Source organism: Thermobia domestica, chromosome 5, assembly GCF_964235325.1.
Source record: "Thermobia domestica chromosome 5, izTheDome1.hap1.1, whole genome shotgun sequence".
Taxonomy (NCBI): Eukaryota; Metazoa; Arthropoda; class Insecta; order Zygentoma; family Lepismatidae; genus Thermobia; species Thermobia domestica.
Window position 1 is genome coordinate 195,192,887 of NC_137458.1, and position 22,036 is coordinate 195,214,922.

Genomic DNA, 22,036 nt, shown 5'->3' on the forward strand with positions numbered 1-22,036 from the left:
GAAATGTCTTCCAGAGATATGTCCAATACTACAGTGAGCTTCTTAAAATCTGGGTTTTCCTCTTCCTCTCTAAGAGTCTTCTGAAATAACAACAACCTGACAGTCAAAAAAACTGTCTCTAATATTTTGCGCTATTGCCTTCCTACAATACTTCCCAATCTTGATTATTTTTTTGTTTGGTGATATCATCACAAAAAGTAACATTTTCTTCTTCTGCAGAGGCCATCATTGCATTTGACACATCAAGAATTTCTTCTGTATTGTAGGAAGAAACTTCCGATACAACTGTATTTATAAACATGGATCCACGAGTTACTCGAGATACCTTGAAGAGCCTTACTCAGTTTTGCTAATGGCTTCAGTCAAAACAAACACTGTAGGAGGCTTCTTGAATAGTGCTAGCAATCCTCCTGCCAAACTAGAGTAGTCCGCACCATCGCTATAAATCTGCTCAAGGAACAAGCAGATAGCGGTGAAGTCTTTGCAAATAATGACACTCTACCCTCATAAGATAACCAACGTGTCGTTCCTAGCTGAACAACTTTATGTAGTAATTTATCAAGAACCGTTTCAATTTCCTATAATATACTCATCCTTTTATTGCTGGATCGAAACAATGCAAGTGGGTCAGTCATTGCACTTATTACTTTTTTGATTACCGGCGAAGATTCACAAGCTCTAGGAAAGCAAGGTGTAGCAAGTGAGCTCAGCAGTGAACGAATATCATTTGGAAGATTCGTGTCGCAAGAGAGCTTGCACACCTTTATGGATGCCACTGAAGTTAGAAACGCTATCAGATGATGTAACCAAATTTTTCAGAGACAAACCAATATCATGGATTTCCTTTGCAATAACTTCCGTTATATCTTCGACCTTTGCGGAGTATAAGGGTACAGCAACGCGAATATCTCTACAATAGAAGTGTCTACGATATGGCGAACACATAAACTTAAAGTTGCTCTCCCATTAGCTTTCGGACTAGTTAATACACATAAAGAAGCATATCTTGTAGGTTTCGTTTAAATCATTTGTATTTTGAGTAAGAGCCACTCATTGTGCTACTAGTATGCGAAAAATAAGTTGTTGTGGTTTTTGAGCTTACAAGTTCTGAGTCAATTGCAGAAGTTAGACTTACAACATATTTTTTCCTGTAATGACTTCTGCAAATTTAATTTCAGTGTGATAATCTTTAGTGTCCCTGGATGGCTCATATTTCTGCGAAAAATAAGAAAAGGAGCCTTTTGTACATAATAGGGCAGGGGTGCAGCGACTAGGGATGGCCTTTTTCGAAAAATCTGTTTTTCGATTTTCGGAAATTTCGTTTTTCGCTTTTTCGAAAAAAAAATTCGTTTTTCGGAAAATTTTTCTTTCGTTTTTTCGAAAAAAATTTCGTTTTCCGAAAAAATTCGTTTTATCGAAAACATGCGTTTTCCGTTTTTCGATGATTTTTCGTTTCTCAAAAAGTTTTCGGAATTCGTGGAATGATAATGTGGGAGGAAATTGGAGTACCCCGGGCAAACACACGGACACGATGTTGTCTGCCACGAACTTACTTGACCTGGGATAAAATGCAAAGAGCTAAGCGTTCTAACACTGAACTACCATGCCACCTTGGATTTGGATTTAATGAAAGGATAGTGTATAATGCCTACTATTGACGAAACTAATCCAATCACGACCAAAATTAGTATGGTTATGGACTGCGATGTATTTAGTACACACATTAAATATTATGGTGTTTGGAACATTGGTTCCAGAGTTATTGCTAATCAAATTTGTGTTTTAAGTTAGTGATATCAAGAAATTTCGCTAAGACGCATTTGATTAAACTCAAATGATCTTGACGAAAGTTGGTAGGATTGTAAATATTGACAAGCTTGGTATGCATGGAAGCTCAGTATAAAATATTATGGTGTACAGGCTTTTTGTTCCTGAGTTATTAGCTATCAATGTTAGGTTTGAAATCAGTGAAATCAAGAAATTTCATTAAAGCGCGAAAGATAGAACTCATCCAATTTTTACCCAACTTGGCAAGGTGGTAGATCTTGACGAGCTTAGTAACTACAAAGGTAACCAAGAAAGATCTGTCGCTTTTCCATCCAACACCTTCAAACATCCGTATGTAACCTAAGACATACCTGAAAGATCAAAAATAGTCTCCATCAGCATCGACGACCTTCTGCCAACGTTTTGGAAGGCCATGTATTCCATCACGGTAGAACTTGGTGGGTCGTGAAGCGAAGAAGGTATCAAGTGCATTTTGCACCTCTACTAGGGATTTGAACTGGCGTCCTCTAAGCTGATTGTCCAAGGAATGGAACAGGTGATAATCGGACGGTGCAATGTCCGGGGAGTATGGCGGTCCGGGTGTTTCCCATCCAAAGTGTAGAATGGTGTCCCGGGTCATCCTAGCCACGTGGGGCTTAGTGTTGTCCTGTAACAGGAAGACCCCTTTGCGATTCAGAAGTGCTGGTTTCAGAGTCTTGAGTTTTTTCTTGAACACGGCTCAACTGCTGACAGTACACAGTTGCATTGATACTCTGACTAGCTGGTAGCAGTATTTTTTTCTCTCAAAGTACTGTCCAGAAAATTTGGACTTGAACTTAGTAAAATCAAGAAATTTCATTAAATCGCGTTAAACTCGTCCGATATTGGCCAAAGTTAATATGGTCATAGACTTTTCACGAGTCTGGTACGCGTGCGAGCTCAGCACGAAATATTGTGATGCTTTGGTTCTCGGTTCTTGAGGGATATAAATTAGAAATAATAATTCACAAAGGTAAACAGTGTAAAATTTATATTTTATCGAATATTAAAAAATAATTATTTACTAATAGTGATTATTAATGTGTTATCGACAATTTGGCATTACTGCTGTATCGCCGGACCAATTTGAAAATCTAAAAAATGGAGCAAAATATACTGCATTCGGCTATATTTGGTTGGATTACATTAAGTTACGTTAGATTATGTTCTTAGGTGCGCAGTTTTACTATACGGATCCATAGTATAAGTAGTAGTAGGAGTAAGAATAGCGGTAGTAGTAGTAGGAGGAGGAGTAGGGGTAGTAGTAGTAGGAGGAACGGGTTAGAAGCCCTGCAAGGGTTGGTTGGGTTCTGTTATCGACATGAAATAGGCAAATTAAAAATTTGCCCAATTTTTTCTGTACATTTTACAATTATGGATCCGTATAGTAAAACAAGTGTACCTCTCCGCGAAATAATCCATCCGCCTCCACATACAGTGCCGCTTACAACATCAAAAGCAACCAGCAAATACAATCACTGTCTGAGCTTTTACTATTCTCCTTACCTGACTTTCAAGCACTCTTCCTAATAAACTTAAATAAATTATGCAATTGACTCGGTAAATTTCCTAAAATTGGTCCGGCGATACAGCAGTTAACCCGACAATATATTTTATAATGTAAAAAAAGACTAACAAATTACCAAATAGAAGGATCCTGTATACAAGTAAACTGATCGTGATAGTATCAGACAACTCTGTAATAAATTGACTTTTAACAATTGATTTTAACAAAATATGAAACATGAAGTGATTATATGTACTGATACTGATTCTAAAGACTTTTCACTAAGATTCCCCATTCATTTCTCTTATTTTCTATAACTAATTAAGTCAGTATCAGAAACAATTTGATTGCTTTTAAAAATAGGCAATTTAATACTAACAAAATACTATTGAATGGTTTATTTGTTCTAACGATGTTTTATATACGGTAGGACAAAGAAATAAGAATCTGACTATAATAATCTCATCAAACGAGAATTCAAATTTTAAACAGGTGGGTCTTCGTTTTCGTATTAGTTTTTACTGCTACTAACTTCAGTAGAAGAATACCTGTACTGCTAAGATGAAAAAAATTTTATTTGGTTGTTTGTTGAAGTTTAGCGTCCCTTTTCAGTATCGAGCGAGACTATACAAGACGTGGAGCAGCCATTATATTTTACGTTGTTGTCTATGTCTACACCGAAAATAGTTTACCTATTGTGTATATTAGGGTGGGCCGAATTTCAACTTTTTTCGAAAATCGGTTCGGCGAACCAGTTAAAGTTAGTCTTTTACTGGGTAAAGTGTACCATATTTTTTTTTTTTTTTTTTTTTTCAAAATTTTTAGTCAACGCTTTCATGTGCCGCATCGAGATTTTATTGAAAGGTATGCAACACGCACTACACGGTACCATATTTCACGTTTTTGGCTGTGTAAATTGCATATATTCTCGTTTTTTTTTTAATTTTTTTTTTATTAGATTCAACCTTAGAGACTGCTTAAGCTATACGTAATTCACCTTCCCAAAGCCCACTTATGTGCAGTTCTTCGCTTTAATAGGCTAAATTTCAACGCTTAAGGCAAGAAAGTTGCGTTTTTTATATGTATGAATAAGTAGCTCAAGTGGTAGAGCGTTGGCTTTGCATTCGGGAGGTCGTGGGTTTGAATCCCGCTGCCGACCATCCTGACTGAGGTTTTCCAGGGTTTCCCTCAGTCCTACCAGACAAATGCCGGGATGGTACCTAGTAAACAGGCCCTGGCCGATACCTTCCCAAATCCTTTCCATTGTTATTGTTGTTGTTATCCAGTGTAAAATGCCCTCAGAGTTTCTGGTGATTGTTAAATAAATTTAAAAAAAAATAAAAAAAATGGATTTAATTTTTTATTCTAAGAGTAGAGTATATTTTTTGCTGTAAGTATTCTCGATCACTTATTCTTAGGCCCAACATTCTCGATCATTTATTCTTAGGTCTAAATAACCCAGAACTCATCACGAGGAGGTGACTGCACTTCGAGTTTCGCCCTCCCACCCTGTTTAATTTTCTGTTATAGCCTTGTGCTCTCACTTACTTTCTTTACCTTTCTAAAGGGTCGGCTAGTCTTTTTTTCGACCCAAATGTTGGCATTTCCTTACGAGAAAGCAAGGCACAGCGTATAAATCCGTCGCGACTTGCCGACCCACACACGAATTTAGAAGCTTGCGTCATCAAACGCATCAAACTGGGGTCTTGCACTTCCAAGCAAACTACGAAATGACGCCGCTGTACGATAGTAAGAAAAGAAGGGACATGACAGTCAGCACAATTACTCAACTTTACCTTGAAATACTCTATGTGGCCATGTGCATGTTCATATGCATTGCTGCTACATGCTGTGCCAACATTGAAAATGCAAAGGGTGTTTTATAGGGATTTGACACTTATCTTCAGTAATTTCCCTATGCCCCATGACAGCTGTATTCATTATGGCACACGACGAGGGAAGAGGCCAACTACTGTCACGATTTTCGTATTTTGGTTACTGCACTCATTATGTTATGGTTTAACAACTTTTTTCAGTACTGATACCATTACAAATAAGGTCATGATACATTGTTGGCTTTGAACTTCTTTAAACCTCTGGGAATCGAAGCCGAGATCCCTTGTTACAAGGCACCGCGTGATATTATTTATCTGCTGTGGCCAATGTGAGTGCACCCGTAAACAACGAGTTTTCCATTTACTTGCAATTTGTTTTCATTACCTCTGTAATAATCTCATGTTCATACTTCAAAGGCGGAAAGGGGAAGATGAAGAGAGGAAAATTACTTTCAGTGTAGATTGTACTATTGTTTCCAGACATGTCCGTGTTCTCTTCCATGAAACTGTGTACGTGCTGGTTTTGATAGTGTCTGATCTGTTCAATGACACGCTCACAATTATGATTGCTTGGCAATACCATGTGTCTCTTTCTTATTACTACCTACCACGTGGTCCACATGGCCAAGGAACTTTCCATGTTAGTTCACCGAAATACGCAGGTGTCTTTAAGGAGTATCCATGAGTTTCCTCGCGGTTCTCCGATTGTCTAGTATATTTCATTCCCTCAACTCTTTTCATATTTTTTAAATCAGCTTCCTCCTTTAGCGTAACATTCAACACTGGAATGTTAATTTGTTTAAAACAAATCTAGGACAATTAATTACCAACCCCTCTGAGATATCTGCCTTCTTAACAAGACTTTTCCCTCTTTTTGTCACATAACCAGTATTGTTTTTATGCGTCATCACCTCCCATACGTTGTCAACAATCTGTTGTTCGCTACGTTAGAGGGGAATAAGGGGTACATGGTTACTTAGTGGTAGTGTGCATCTATATGATCTTGGATCCACGACCAAGTGAGTTTGTGATGAACATTGTATCATTTTTTTTTTTTTTTTTTTTTCGAAGGATACTTCTATTTTCTAGCAAATTCTCATTGCACCAATTCTTTCAAAATCATTAAGTATCATTAATGTCTATTTACTTTAGCACATAGGTCATGAGTGTGGGTCGAGAACCTGCAGATGTAAGGATTTTATTTCACTTTATTTTATCCACTACATTCAGTCCCTGCTGTAGTTATGCAACCGCGCATAACACACTAAAAATCCTTCGCGATTTTTCATTCATGTTCAAGATATCGATGGTCTATCAACAACTGTTTATTACTTGTTCGGACGTCGTTCTATCTGTCATAAATCTGTCCTAACGGAATATCCCGGACCCCCCCCTTCCCCCACTTCCTATGAGGGACTCCATTGCGCCTCCACTGAACGATTCAGAATAATGCATTTTTGGATAGAGCAGATTACAAGTCTAAGACATTAACATGCCGCTTCAGTTTAATGGTTAGTAGTTTTGGAGATATTTGCCCGAAAAGAATTTTCCCATGCTTTTAGGCAGCCCTAACTCTGAAACTATGCACTTCTGACCACAGATCCATATGAACTTTCTTCCTTATTCTGATGTAAGGATTCACCTGTTTCAGTTTGTCGGTCTAGTTCATTAACAGGCTGTATCTATCTACCTATATATATATATATATATATATATATGTGTGTGTGTGTGTGTGTGTGTATTATATTATATATTATTTCTCTTCTAGCCTCGATCTTGATACTTGGATTAATGAACCACCGTCAGAAAGTTCAGAGGATGAAGAGTATCTTGGTACTGATATATTTGTGAAGTCTGACAGGATAGAATTTAATAACGATAATTATTACAATGCTGATGTAAACAAATATGAACCCACCGAAGAAGAACTTCAAAAGGTATGTACTGGCGTAGAGAATGTTTTTGTAGGTTACGTCATACTCTGAATGCGAAACTATTTTGCTACTTATAGAACAATAACGTTAATTAGGAACAGTTTTATACCTTAACGTTTCTGAACAAGACAAGTGAAAACAATGCAGACCAAATAATCCCAGAAGCGAGATGAGGTGTCACTATTGCAAGAAACGTCTTCTGCGCTGTGTAATATTCAACCCCTCAGGGTGTCTACTGATACTGGAAGTACTTGAAATACTGGGATTATACTGGAATTTAATTTTGATACTGGAAATACTGAAATTTTGATCCACATACTGGAAAAATTATGAAATATATAAATAGTATCATTCTTTATAATCTACCCAGGATTTTTGAACTGCAAAAGTCCAGGGTAATAACAATCTTACATTATAATTAGAATAGAATAATACACAATTGGGTCATTCCACGTCAATTCAACCGAAATTTGGTAGTGTTATAAAACTTTTTATGCTAATTGCAAATACTGTATGTAAATTTTATTGAAGTAGCATCAGCGGTTTAGAAGTTATTGCATTTCAAAAATGAGAAGAAAAGCCATGTTTAACGGTCGCGACATAATATTTTCCCGGTTTGGAAGAACACTAAATCATATTTCGGTTCCTATTAATGTCAGAAACACGATTCTTTTTATTCAGTGTCTTGAAGATGTTTACCATTAAAAACATGAAAACTTTCCGTAGAGCTGACAGAAAATTTATAGTCATTTGGAAGGTAACATTTTGAGAAAAAAAACAAAAAAAAAACAAAAAAAACTAGAACGCCATTTTGTAAACTTCAAACCTTTATTTCTCAAAATCCCCATCATAGATTTCAATGAATTTGTTTTTGTTTGAAAGCTTATTACATCTAGTTTCACATATACAAAAATTGTGATGGGCCATCCAAATACTGAGGAGATATCCCAGTTAGTGTTACCAACTGATTGCGAAATAAACATTTTCCAATAACTTCCATACGATTTAATATATCCACTCCAAAATTGGTATAAGTACTCTTCGGTATCCTAGAAACACGTCTGTGAACATTACCACTCCTCCCAAGCAACCCAGTAGTCAGGGTTGCCAACCAGTTTCAGGCTTGGATGTCACAGCGTTAGACGTGTGTGTGCCACATCTTGCAGTAAGCTTATTACATCTATTTTCACTATACAAAAATTGTGATGGGCCATCCAAGCACTGAGGAAATATCTCAGTCAGTATTGCCAACTGATTGCGAAATAAACATCCATACGATTTAACATATCCACCCCAAAATTGGTATAAATACTCTTCGGTATCCTAGAAACACGTCTGTAAGCATTACCACTCCTCCCAAGCAACCTAGTTGTCAGGGTTGCCAACCAATTTCAGGCTTGGATGTCACAGCGTTAGACGTATGTGTGCCACATTTTGCAGTGTGTACCTTATTACATCTATTTTCACCATACAGAAATTGTGATGAGCCATCCAAGCACTGAAGAGAAATAAGGAGTTTCGAAAATTTATAGGTAAGGGAAAAAATACAATAATCTGAACACTAAATGAGCATTAGCATTTTTAAATGTTAATCGGAATAACTACCAAAGAAGCAAATATAATAAAGCTTGATAGTATTATAGGCCTACATGTTATGGCACATAATATAAATCTTCGGTTTTGCTGTAATTAGATATTAACATCAAGTACTTTTTGTGAACGTTTCCCACATTGAAGTAACTGCTTGCAGAGACTTTGGAGATAACTGGTATGTTGTGCCAGTAGCAGTTATTATATCAACTTTACATAAGATGTGAGTAAACGGAACACAACAGCCCAATTTTCATTTTCAGCCCAATAAAGGAAGATGGATGGATCATGGGGATGTAGGAAATTTACTGATGCATCACCTTCATCACTATTCACTAACTAAAATATTCATCCAGACCTGTACGTTTCGCTTCAATCGCATCAACGTAATGGGCCAGTTGTTTCAAAACGATGCATTGCACGTGTTCCCGGAATAGTTTTTGCTCTCAGAAATCTTTGTTGAACTGTGGCACGAACAACAGCCATTTCTTCTTTGTACACAAAGAAAAACATGGTGCTAATGATGTTTCCTTCACAGAAATGGAACATAAGGGCACATGTATTTATTTGATCAGACAATGGTCTCTGAAGGCTTGCTTTTGTCACAACCCGATTAAAAGCCCCACCAATTCCATCGCATGGGGACTTTCCAAGGCTGGTAGCAGAAGACCATTTTGCAATCATACCATGGAAATCACTTACGTGGAAGTAAAGATTTAAGAAAGAAGACTTTGCAGTTTTTATATTGGGCTCCACACCCATCAGTGAAATATTCCACTTTTGTAACGCAAGGAAAATTTTGCTTTAAATCCGACATTACCAGTTTCTGTGTTCGAAAGACTGTTGGTACGTCATGTTCCGTTGAATAGTCATAATTAATTGGAGAAATCACATTGAGATACAATAGTTCCCTTAATTCTAACAGTAACTATATACTACATCAGAACAGCAGTATAAGACTTTACTTGTTATAGATATACTAGCTGATACGCCCTCCGTTGTGCGGGGTAAGCAATATTTGGAAGATCTTCAAATACATTCACTAACTCTGACTTTCGGAAAGATTTAGAGCGTTGAACCATGTAGTATTTTTTCTAGTGTCATGAACATTTTCAAAGAAAGAAAGAAAGAAAAAGATGAATTTCGCTATTGTTTGGAAATGAGAACAGAGTAAATACAGGTTTTGAGCCCTACGTACAGATAAATAAGGTGTCGAACACACCGTTGTGTATTAATTGAATATATAGATTATGTTTTTACGAAATTGGTAGTTCAGTAATTAGGGGTATTTGGTCCACACGATTTCGTACATTCACGTTCTGACGACAACCCTGAAATTGGTTGGCAACCCTGATAACTGAGGAGGAGTGGTAATGCCTACAGTCGTACTTCCAGGATACCGAAGACTGCTTATACCAATATTGTTTTGAGAGGGGGTATGTTAAATCGTATGGAAGTTATTGGAAAAAGTTATATTCTCAATCAGTTGGCAACACTGACTGGGCTATTTCCTCAGTACTTGGATGGCCCATCACAATTTTTGTATAGTGAAAATAGATGTAATAAGCTTACTGCAAGATGTGGCACACACACGTCTAACGCTGTGACATCCAAGCCTGAAACTGGTTGGCAACCCTGACTACTGGGTTGCTTGGGAGGAGTGGTAATGTTCACAGACGTGTTTCTAGGATACCGAAGAGTACTTACACCAATTTTGGAGTGGATATATTAAATCGTATGGAAGTTATTGGAAAATGTTTATTTCGCAATCAGTTGGTAACACTAACTGGGATATCTCCTCAGTATTTGGATGGCCCATCACATTTTTTGTATATGTGAAACTAGATGTAATAAGCTTTCAAACAAAAACAAATTCATTGAAATTCATGATTGTGATTTTGAGAAATAAAGGTTTGAAGTTTACAAAATGGCGTTCTAGTTTTTTTTTTTTTTTTTTTTTTTTTTCTCAAAATGTTACCTTTCAAATGACTTTATAAATTTTCTATCAGCTCTAAGGAAAGTTTTAACGTTTCTAATGGTAAACATCTTCAAGATAATCTGAATAAAAAAAGAATCATGTTTTTGTCATTAATAGGAACCGAAATATGATTGTTTTAGTGTTCCTCCAAAACGGGAACACTATCGTGTCGCGACTGTTAAAAATAGATTTTCTTCTCATTTTTGAAATGCAATAACTTCTGAACGACTCATGTTATTTCAATAAAATTTACACACCTGTAATGAGCATAAAAAAGCTTTGTAACAGTACCAAATTTCATCCAAATCTGAGATAGTGGGTTAAAAGCCTTGGTTGAACTGGCGTGGAATGACCTAATTATATATACAAGTTATATTATAACTTAATAATACATTTATATAATACAAATAATGCACTTGGCTCACTGTATCAGGTCTCCGAGCAAGGTATCTACGGGCCATGAAAGTCAGGAATTGAGGTTGTCGGTCAAAGAAAAGTAGTGAAATTGAGCTTCTGATCATGAAAAAAGTTATTTTAAAGAACAACAATACTTATGTAATACATTGCAGTTATTGAAATAATAAATTGTGGCGGCGTTAACACGTGACACCATCTCTCTTGGGATTGCACATAGTCACCAACTTTTCCCTTTCTACTAATACTGTTTTCAGTTTCCGTTTCTTTCTTTCTTTTCTTTTCTTTTTTTCTTTCTATTTTTTTTCAATATCTCACGTATAATAACAATGGGTGCATTATATTATATGCAATGCTTCAAATACAGTATACAGGGTTGCAACCTAGGTAGTAAAGTCAGTAGAAGTATGCTCAATAATGGGAAACTAAGGGCCAGTTTTAATGCTTGGTATGAATGTGTAAAGGTTTCAGCGCTTTCATGAGCAGCTACATATACCTAATCATTTGTATTTAAATAAATCAAGGCTAACTAAATTTATTAAAAATAAAATATTTATTTGATGGTAAAGCAATTACAAAACCTGAAATCATCAAGAGTGTGATTATTCCTAAAGAACTTTAAAAAATAAATCATTGTATTAGGTACTGAAATTTTGCTGATAGTTATACTGAATATACTGGAATTTTGAAATTGAAACTGAGTAGACACCCTGATCCCCGCAGTTAATATTTCTACACCATCAGACTTAAAGGAAGAACAATAGACTAGGGAAATTTAGATATTATTATTATTATTATTATTATTATTATTATTATTATTATTATTATTATTATTATTATTATTATTATTATTATTATTATTATTATTAGATTATTTTAAAATGAACTACTACTCTAATGCTTATGAACACTGAAATAACTGTAGTTTAGAGCAACTTACAAACACAACAAAAGTTTATTATAAAGGTTTTTTTTTTTTTTTTATTATAAAGAAAAGGTACTTGAAAATATATATAATAATAAATATTGTTTACATAACACTGTCTTCAAAGTTCCTAACCATAGTATAAAAAGTAGTACAATTTTAGTCCCGCCACACTGGAAATGTAAAACTTTAAGAAGGTTAACTCATTCCTTTACGTGATTTCACTGATTGTTTTAATATTTCTGTTTATTTATTTATTTTTTGTTTTTCTCAATAGTCATGAAATGAGCAACATGAACAAAATAAATAAAAATCATGCTGAGTATACGTTACCTTACAAAACGTGTAATGACATTTGAATGAGAAGAAGAAAAGAAAAAAAAAAAAAACAGATCCTGTTCTTACATTAAAAGTACACAGTAGTGTAACATTTAATGGTGTTACGAAAGGCGTTCATTCTAGATTTGGAACTTCTTTGCCTTAATTAAAAAATAAAATCTGACCAAATCTCTTTTAGTAAATAGTAGAGTTACAATTTATTAACACTATTATTTATTAAAAGTGATCTGCACTGATCTTATTTTTATTTTTTGATTAATAGTATTGGTTTTACTAGAAAACTAATGCTATAATGAACTAGTGAGTTGCTATGATACAATGAACTAGTCAGCTGTTTTGAACGGAACGTTCATACGTAAGTAGTAAACCGGGTAGGTTGAGAAAAAGACATTCGAGTGCTATATGTTAATACTTCCAAAACTATCAATTGCATCCTTTCGAAATAAAAATAATAATAATGTTTGAAAAATGTTTGATATATTTATTGGGAACAAACAGCTTTACAGCCACAAAGTGCCCCAAAAAAGGAAAGAAAAGCGTAATTATCATCTCAAATAACACTTCAAGTAAAATACACTCATTCATAAGACTAATAATGATAACAAAATAAAATGAGTATACAAAAAAGTAAAAGAATTGCATATAACATATTAATAAAAACTCATGTCCAAGACAAAAAAAAAAAAGAGAAGTGTAGTATCAGAAGAAAAAAAGAACAAGAAGAAAAGATGATAGGAAAATAAAGTATAAGAAAGAAAAAACGCAACCTAAAAGACCTAAAAAAAATCGTTCAAATGGCATCTTACAAGTTAATTAGAAAAATATTATAAATCTTTTAGAATTTTAATTAATTGTGAACGGATTTTAGCAAAGTTATTTTGAAAGATATCTAAAACATAGCAATACTTGTTGGCTGTATCTATAGTTTTATAGATTGAATATTTCAAGGTAGAAACATTCGAAACAAAAGGTACAAAATTTCTGACATTACGATAAGGAATTCTTATTGTGACGCTGAGTTTAAAAATATGGTTACATTGCTCTTTATTGAAGGAATTGAAAAAGATTATTTTGATTAATATGCATTTTAAAAGACATTTTTTCTCTCTTGACTTGCCACAAGCTAGCAACAGAGAAAGGAAATACGTAAAACTTTCTGAAGGTGACTAATGTTGCTTTTGCTGCGCAATTTAGTAGGAAGTTTACTTGTCGAAGGTTACTCATAGTCATCCTACAGGATACATAATCATGATTTTGGCAACGTGACACCGCATTAATATGTTGAAATTGGTTAAATAGTTAAGAATCTATAGATAAGTCTAGAAATCATGCTATTAAATTCTTCCGGCTGTGACAGTACACGTGTGTACATGTGTGTCACCCCACGTATCTTGGATGTGGCAGTCTCTAAGAGCCAATTAGAATGCAAAAGAGCAATAAAAAATTAAATGAAATCTTCGAGTTTTACGTCCCACGGTTATGCCGGTTAGGCTAAAGGAGACGGTGATGATGAGTAATGAATGAAATGGTGGAATGAAGAAAGTGGGAGGAAACGGGAGAACCCCGAGAAAACCCACGCACACGGTGTTTGTCCACCACAAAGTTCACTTGGCGGGGGCTGGGATCGAACCCGAGACCCCAAGCACCAGAGGTGAGCGCTCTACCACTGAGCCACCGCGGCTCCAAAAGAGCAATAAGTTTCCATATTTGTGGAGATGATAAAACGGATGTATTGATTGATACGCGGTAGGATGTGTCCCTCGTAAAATAATAAAAAGGGACCTCAAGGTCTCAATGATTGATTCGGATTCGGACGCCCAGAGACGCAAAGATTAGGAGCATCGAAATTCAGACATTCGGGACGCCAAGTTGCTAAGTGTTAGAAGACTTCTAATACAAGGTATGTACAAACACTTGTTGCAATATTAATTTCAAGTAAAGGAATGTCATGCAGTACTATAAAATGATTCATCAGCCTATAGTAAAACTTTCAAGATTGAGAACTGAAAGTCGCATATTCATATTTCATCTTCCATTTACAATAACTTAAATACTCGAATGTCCAACCTGTTAATCAATCTATATTAATGTACTTAACTATTAATGAACTAGCAGATATCAAATCACCTTTATTGAATAATTCAACTAAATGTTGTTGTATATTTCAAATTCAGGTATGTAATAAACTTAAATATTTTAAATTTTATGTTGTCATTTCCCCTAGGTTAAACCACTTTTCCCATGGAAATCATGGTGTAATTTAATTATAATACTTTTGTGACACCCGCTAAATTATAGCGTGAGCAGTTCTCTAATGAATGTGGAATTTAACGAGCTAAGTAAACAAAAAAAGAGACTGCACATCATCACATTATGGACCATAGACCATCAATAGAAAAAACACCCTGAAGAATATTATGAACGAAACTCAAATCAAAAATACACCGCTTATCCGTTAGAGGTAACAGATGTAGCTCTTTAGATATGCAAGACAAGCTCATATCTTTGAAATTTTTAAACTTCCATCGTAACCAGGCTAAAAAATTGTTTTGAACAGATTCTATAGCATTTATAAAGTACTTAGCTTCACTATTCCAAATAACAGTGCCGTACTCCAAATGACGACCACGTTGCAAATGTATAAAGTTGTACAAGTGTTGATATTCGAAAATTACGGCAAAGCTATTTTAACATTGCTAAGTTTTTCCTAGCCTAGCCGTTTACAAAATAATAGCTTGTTATCTAAAATTATTCATAAATCCTTGACATAGGTTCCAAAATCGATTCTCTGTTTACCGACTGTGTAATTATATAAAAGCAGATAAGTTTTCCTTGAGAAAGTTATACCTTTAGTTTGGGTAATATTCAAAGACAAAAAATTATTTTCTGACCACTTGACAACTGATTCAATATTCTCTTGTAACGTAACTTGATCGTGAAGTGTTTTAATTTCCTTAAAAAATTTTATGTCGTCGGCATACGTCAAATATCTACAAGTTAACTTCTCAGGTAGGTCATTTACATACAGCAAAAACAACAAGGGACCGAGATTGAAACCTTGGGGTACACCAGATGTTATATTATGAATAGAAGAAATATAGCCATTATACCTTACTTTGAATTTCCTATTATTTAAGTACGAATCTAGCCACTTTATTATTTGATTCGATAATTTGTACTTATTCAACTTACTTATTAATAAGTGATGAGATAATTTGTCAAAAGCTTTGGCAAAATCGAAGTAAATAACATCAGTCTGACCACCCGATCGAATAACAGAGAACAAACTATGAACAAAGCATGCCAAATTTGTAATAACTGATTTACCATTGATAAACGCATGTTGATTTATGTCTAACTGATCACATACAGCATTATACAAGTAGTTGTACATTATTTTTTCAAAAATTTTAGTAATAACATTCATTATAGAAATTGGTATATAATCATTAATTTTGTCACCTTTAGTCTTGGATATTGGTGTTACGGCTACAATTTTCCAAGTTTGAGGATAAATATTTTCATTTAAACACCAATTAAACAAGGATGCTAACACTGGTGGAATTACCTCAGCCACACCTTTTATAATAAAAACAGGTATTCCATCTATACCAGACGCAGACTTAGTCTTTAAGGATTTAATAGCATCTCTTACATTTCTAGTTGTAATAGGAGATAGTTTCCTCTCACAGAAAGTTTCTGGTGATGTTGAATAATTATTTGTATTACTAATAGTTGAAAATGTCTCGTAGACTGATGCAAAGTACTCGACAAATTTGCCAAAGACTCACAGTCAGTAACCAAAGAATCATTTACTACAATTCCAGATGCAGTTTTGTTTCTGCCCTTGGATACATATCTCCAAAATTTCTCAGGATTACTATTTAATTGATTTTCCATTTTAATATAGTAAATACGTTTGTCATCTTTTAATTGTGTCTTAAAAACCTTGCGGTAATTGACAAATAATAAATAGTCTTCATGATTTGATGTAATTTTATACTTTTTGTGTGCTAAATTCGTAGCTTTTAATAAAGAAACAGATTTTTTGGAGTACCAACAAGGATATTTAGATGTTCTTGGCCTAGATTTCGGAATATTTGTTACCATAGCTAATACAATTGCTTTTTCAAAATCATTTATATCTGGTTTTAACAAGATATTATACCAATCAGTATTAGCTAGCTGCTGATATAATGCGTAATAATCACCTCTAACAAATTGAAAACGTTCAGAGAACTTATTCATTTTACAACCTTTACAACCTTAAAAACACAATGGTTTCAATCGGATAATGAAAAGTATCAGGATGCACCATGCACTGATTAGTTTTTCTTGACATAGAAGTAGCATTAGTGATAACAAGATCAAGAGCAGAAACTGAGGGTTCAGCACACAGGTTAGTATTTTCCAAAAAAACAGACAATTGCTGAAACTTCAATTTGGAATAATAATGTATTCCTGGAAGCTGTTCATTATTTAACCAGTCAATTTTGGATATGTTGAAATCTCCAAAATCAATATATCATTTTCCAGAGGATTCAACCTACTAGAAATATGGTTCATAATAATAATAATAATAATAATAATAATAATAATAATAATAGAGTAGTAGACATTATCGAACTACATTTTAATTTACTAAAAAGAAATCATTATGAAAATCAGATTAAATACTTATATTAAACCTGTTACACAGATGAACAACTTTCATCGAATTTATTAAGATTTACAGTGTAGGCAAAACTTGCCCGGATTTTTTTTTTTTTTTTTTTTTTTCTAATTTTATAAGAAATGAAACATAACGAACTAACTCTATATCTTACGGAACCCAGTGGTTCAATCCCGCGTTCACAAAAGCTCTCCATTGACTCCTGTCCTTATCCACCTTTGTACTCCTATTTCTGTGAGATCCATTTTAATATTGTTCTCTCATCTGCGCGTAGGTCTTCCTAATGGTCGTTTTCCGATTGGATTTTCAGTTAAAACTTTGAAAGAGTTCCTACTTTCTTCCATTCTGGCTACATGACTTGCCCACCTAAGCTTCCTAGACTTCATGACCCTAATAGTGTTTGGTAAACGGTATGAATTATGCAATACCTTGTTATGAAGTTTCCGCCATTCTCCATTGCCGTTCCTCTTGGGTCTGAATAATTATCTCAGGATTTTATTCCCAAATACTATCAGTTTGCGTTCTTCCCTTAGAGTAAGCGACCACGTTTCGTAACCATACAGCATAACAGGCATGATGATTATTTTATTTTCAAGCTTGAAATTCCTCGACAGAATTCGCGATGACAGAAGATTTTGAACTGAATAATAACACGGCTTTCCTACTTTCAGTTGACATTTACCGTTTTCGTGGATATGGTTTTGACCTGTTAACAGCGATCCTAGATATTTAAAAGTACCTACATTGTCGAAAATATAATTTGATATTTTGACGCATCATAATTTGCTGCATTACGATCCCGACTAACTTCCATGTATTTAGTTTTTTTCTGCATTTATTTTCAAACCCATGTCTCTGCAACCGTTTAATAAGACCTCTGCATTTGTTTCTATTGTTTTCCTATCGTCCCCTATTGTATTTACATAATCAACATACGCCATAACCTGGTGAATATCATTCAGTTCTATTCCCTGGTTGCAGTCTTTGATTTTCCTTATAACGTAGTCCAGAACAAAGTTGAATAATAATGGCGACAACGTATCTCCTTTTTCAGGCTATTCTCGACGTGGAAGCTAGTAGACAAAAATTTTCCTACCCAGACTTTACGTTCGGATTCATTTAACATAATTAATCTAATTAGCTTTTTCGGTATTCCAAACTCTGTAAGAATGTTGTGCAATGTTTCCCTCCTAACCGAGTCGTATGCCTTAATAAACAATTAGGTGTCGGGGTATTGTATTCCTATTTCGTTTCGAGTATTTATCGAATGATAAATATCTGGTCGATATTTGATCGATTCACCTGAATCCGCACTGATAATCTCGAATAGTTTCATCTCTGTATAGGACCAATCTTGCTAATAGGATGTTAGAGAGGATTTTATAGGATATTGACAGAAAAGAAATGCCTCGATGATTATTTGTCAGAGGTTTTGTCAGCCAAACTGAGAAGAGTCAGTTTTGTCCCCTCCTTGTGAATTGGAGCATTGATTGACTCTTGCCGCTCTTGTGGCAATTTCTCCTTGTTCCAGATAAGAAGAATGAGTTTGTATATCTTTTTCTACAATTTTTCTCCTCCAGCTAACATTAATTCAACCAGAATTTCGTCTACACCCAAAGATTTGTGTTAGTCTGATTTCTTCATAGCGATTTCTACATCTGTTCGGTTAGGCTTTGGATTATACAATTCTGCTCTGTGTATTTCACTTTCTCCATGAACATTAGTTTTTGGCTGTGTGTTAAGTAAACCGTTAAAGAAATCTTCCCATCTTTCAAGATGCGATTTGTATCTGTGAGAGTTGTTCCTTCGGCTTTCTTTATTATATAACCACGTGGTTGATAGCCTTTCTTAAATTCTTGATGCCTTTATACATGTCCCGAATGTTTTTGTTTTTACTGTTATCTTCAAGTTCATTAATTTTAGCTTTAAAAAAAATCGCGTTTCTTTGTTTTAAAAGTTTTGGAAATTTCCTTCTGGTGTAAACAAAATTTTGTGTAGTAATATCGTTCTGATTTTCTTACCATAGCAGTTTCGTCTGTTTTCTCTTCTCCGCTAGTTTAGTGCATTCCTGGTGAAACATGGTATGCTTCTGTGTATTTCCTCGTGTTCCTTTTCTTTCTTCCTTTTTTTTTTTATTTATTTATTTGCTGAAATTTTAATGCTATCTCTAATTTTAGTCCAAGTATCTTGAACATTAGTGTGCTCTAAATCTTCTAAAACCGAGAATCTATTCGACACTTAAGTCTGGTATTCTCCTCTTACCTCTTTCAGATGTTGAATATTTCCTTTATTTAACGATAATCTCTGTCTTATTCTCGCTGTTACCAGATAGTGATCAGTGTCGCAGTAAGCTCCTCTGAACGACCGAACATTAATTATGCTAGACTGTATTCTGTCTATTAAAACGTGATCAATTTGATTTTTCATGTTTTCCTATCTAGTGAGGTCCAAGTATATTTATGAACGTCGCGATGTGGGAATTTTGTACCCTTCATGATCAGTTTTTGGATATTGCAAAGTTCACGAGTTCAGTACCATTGTCATTACTTTCCTCGTGCAGACTTCCATTTCCTATAATTGGTTTGAAAATATTCTCTCGTCTACCTTCACATTGAAATCCTCTAGTAGAATTTTCATATGATATCATAGAAGTTAGTAAAATACCCGTTCTACTTCTTCGTAAAAACTGTCCTTTATATCGTTATCTTTATCTTCTATTGGGGCATGTACATGTAAGACAATAATGTCATACCACCGATTCTTAACCGTAACAAAAAAAAAAATCAATCATTAACAAATGCTGTATAATGTTTACCTTCTAACCGAGTCGTAGGTCTTTAGTCCGAGTAAAATCGGAGTAGGCAAATTCTTGTCCACGAGCTTTCACATCCAGAATGGCCTGAAACAAGGATAAGAGTTGTTGCCGTTATTCTCCAATTTTGTTTTAGAGTGCGCTGTAAGAAAAATCAAAGACAGCAATTAGGGCCCAGAACTAAATGGTTCGCCCATGTTGCTGATGAATTAAATATATAACAGGAGATAATAGAACAATAGAAAGAAATGCAGAGGTCTTATTTAAACGCTTGCAGCAACATGGGTATAGAAGTAAAAGCAGAGAAACCTAAATAATGCAAGTTCGTCGGGATCGTAATTCAGCAAATTGTGGATGCGTCAAAATATCAAATAGTACTTTCGACAAAGTGAATACTTTCAAATATCTGGGATCATTATCAACAAACCAAACTCATAGTCACAAAGAAATTAAATGTCGTCTAAAAACAAGAAATTCGTGTTATTATTCATTTCAAAGTCTTTTGTCATCGCGAATTTTGTCAAGGAATTTGAAGCTTAAAAAACATATAAAACGATAATCATGCCTGTTGTCCTGTATGGACGCGAAACATACTTAATCTTAGAGAAAAACGTAGACTGAAAGTATTTGAGAACAAGATCTTAAGATGAATATTTAGACCTAAAAGGAACGGGAATGGGCATGATGGAAACTTCATAACGAGGAACTGCATAACTTATACCATTTACAAAACATTGTTAGGGTCGTGAAGTCTAGGAGACTCAGGTAGGCAGATCATTTAACCAGAATGGAAGAAAACAGGAACACTTTCAAAGTTTTAACTGGAAATCCAATTGGAAAACGACCATCGTTAGGAAGATCTAGGCGCAGATAGGAGGACAATATTAAGTTGAATCTCACAAATAGAAATACAAAATTGAAACTGGATCCAGCTGGCTAAGAGCAGAAGTCAATGGAGATCTCGCGGCATTGAGGCCATAGGCCATAGAGTTGAGTTAGTTATCAGTAACAAATTCAGCCTGTTTAATTGCTAATATATTCGTTTGTTAACGAAAAACCCTGTTCTTAGTTGGTGATTTTTATTTCCTTTCCCGTAAAAGAACGTAAAATTTCCGGACTTACTGCTCCCGTTTCTTCCCATCTAATGTTCTGAACTCCTACTAGGTCCGTCCTGTATTTCTCTAACGCACTTGTTACATGTTTTAACACACCTGCCCTGTAAAGTCTTCTTATATTCCATGTTCTAAACCTCATGTCCATTTTACTTTGCCGAAATCATGCTAAATTATCAGTCCTGGTCCGAGGCCTCTGTGAATGTTTCTGAACTAGTGCATTTTTTTTACAGGATGATGCTCTTAGCCTCACGCAAACTTCCAAGCTGAAGGACAACCTCTTGTCTGTCCGTGATTGTTTATTCAATATATTTGCAGCTAACCTCTACCTAGGTATATCTAAAAGTCTTCTCCTCGATTTACAATCTGAGGGCGCGCTATGCAGTGGTGACAGGAACCCACATTACATGAAAATGAATGAGTCGAGTCGAGTGGAGACGAACTGAATGTAGCAGTTCTACATGGCTGCAAAATGACACGCCCATCTTTCAGACTTTTGCACATTAGAAAAATAACGTAATGAAGGCCGCAAAACACGTTGAACATTCGGAGATATTGAACTTCGAAGTTACTTTTTCTGCGTTTCCGAAAACCCGTTGCACCTAGAAATCAATATTATATATTTAAGTAGAGCTCTCTTCTTTTTTGGTAAGAGTGTCACCCCTTCAGTCAAGTTCTATGCTACCTAAGTACTTTGTAACATAAATAGTTAAATATAAGACCCTAAAATTATGTGAAAGAAAAAAGAGAAAACGATGTCCATGTTTACAACGGTAATATCCATAATTATGTAATTGACAACACTGTATCATGGTTTTTAATTGTTTCTGTTGCTTTGAATAGCGCCTTCAGGCAAGGAAATTAGAGCAAGCAAACAACCCACATTATTTGAAGTCTGACTGCAAAGCAACGATACTGAACAAGTTAAACACTGGAGAGTTGGAAGAAATTCCTATGGCAGAAATAGAGCTATCAGTTCCTTTAAATATACCAGGTATGAGGTTTGTTTATATATATATTTACAATTTTAATGAATGTGTCCGTGTGTAAGATTTCAAGAAGTTCCCGTTAATGCGAAGCTCTGTTGTTAAATCCAGAATAGTCCATAGCTT

General features: G+C 34.9%; 1 protein-coding gene across 2 annotated transcripts in view; it reads left to right on the forward strand.

Moving 5' to 3' along the window:
- The window catches only part of g (adaptor-related protein complex 3, delta 1 subunit-like garnet), an 895,910-nt gene that overhangs the window by 756,631 nt on the left and 117,243 nt on the right, over positions 1–22,036 (forward strand). For both annotated transcript variants that reach the window (XM_081759537.1, XM_081759539.1), the window contains exons 16-17: positions 6,917–7,085; positions 21,768–21,918. In XM_081759537.1, the coding sequence (XP_081615663.1) occupies positions 6,917–7,085; positions 21,768–21,918 (320 nt within the window). The remainder of the gene's footprint in view (positions 1–6,916; positions 7,086–21,767; positions 21,919–22,036) is intronic.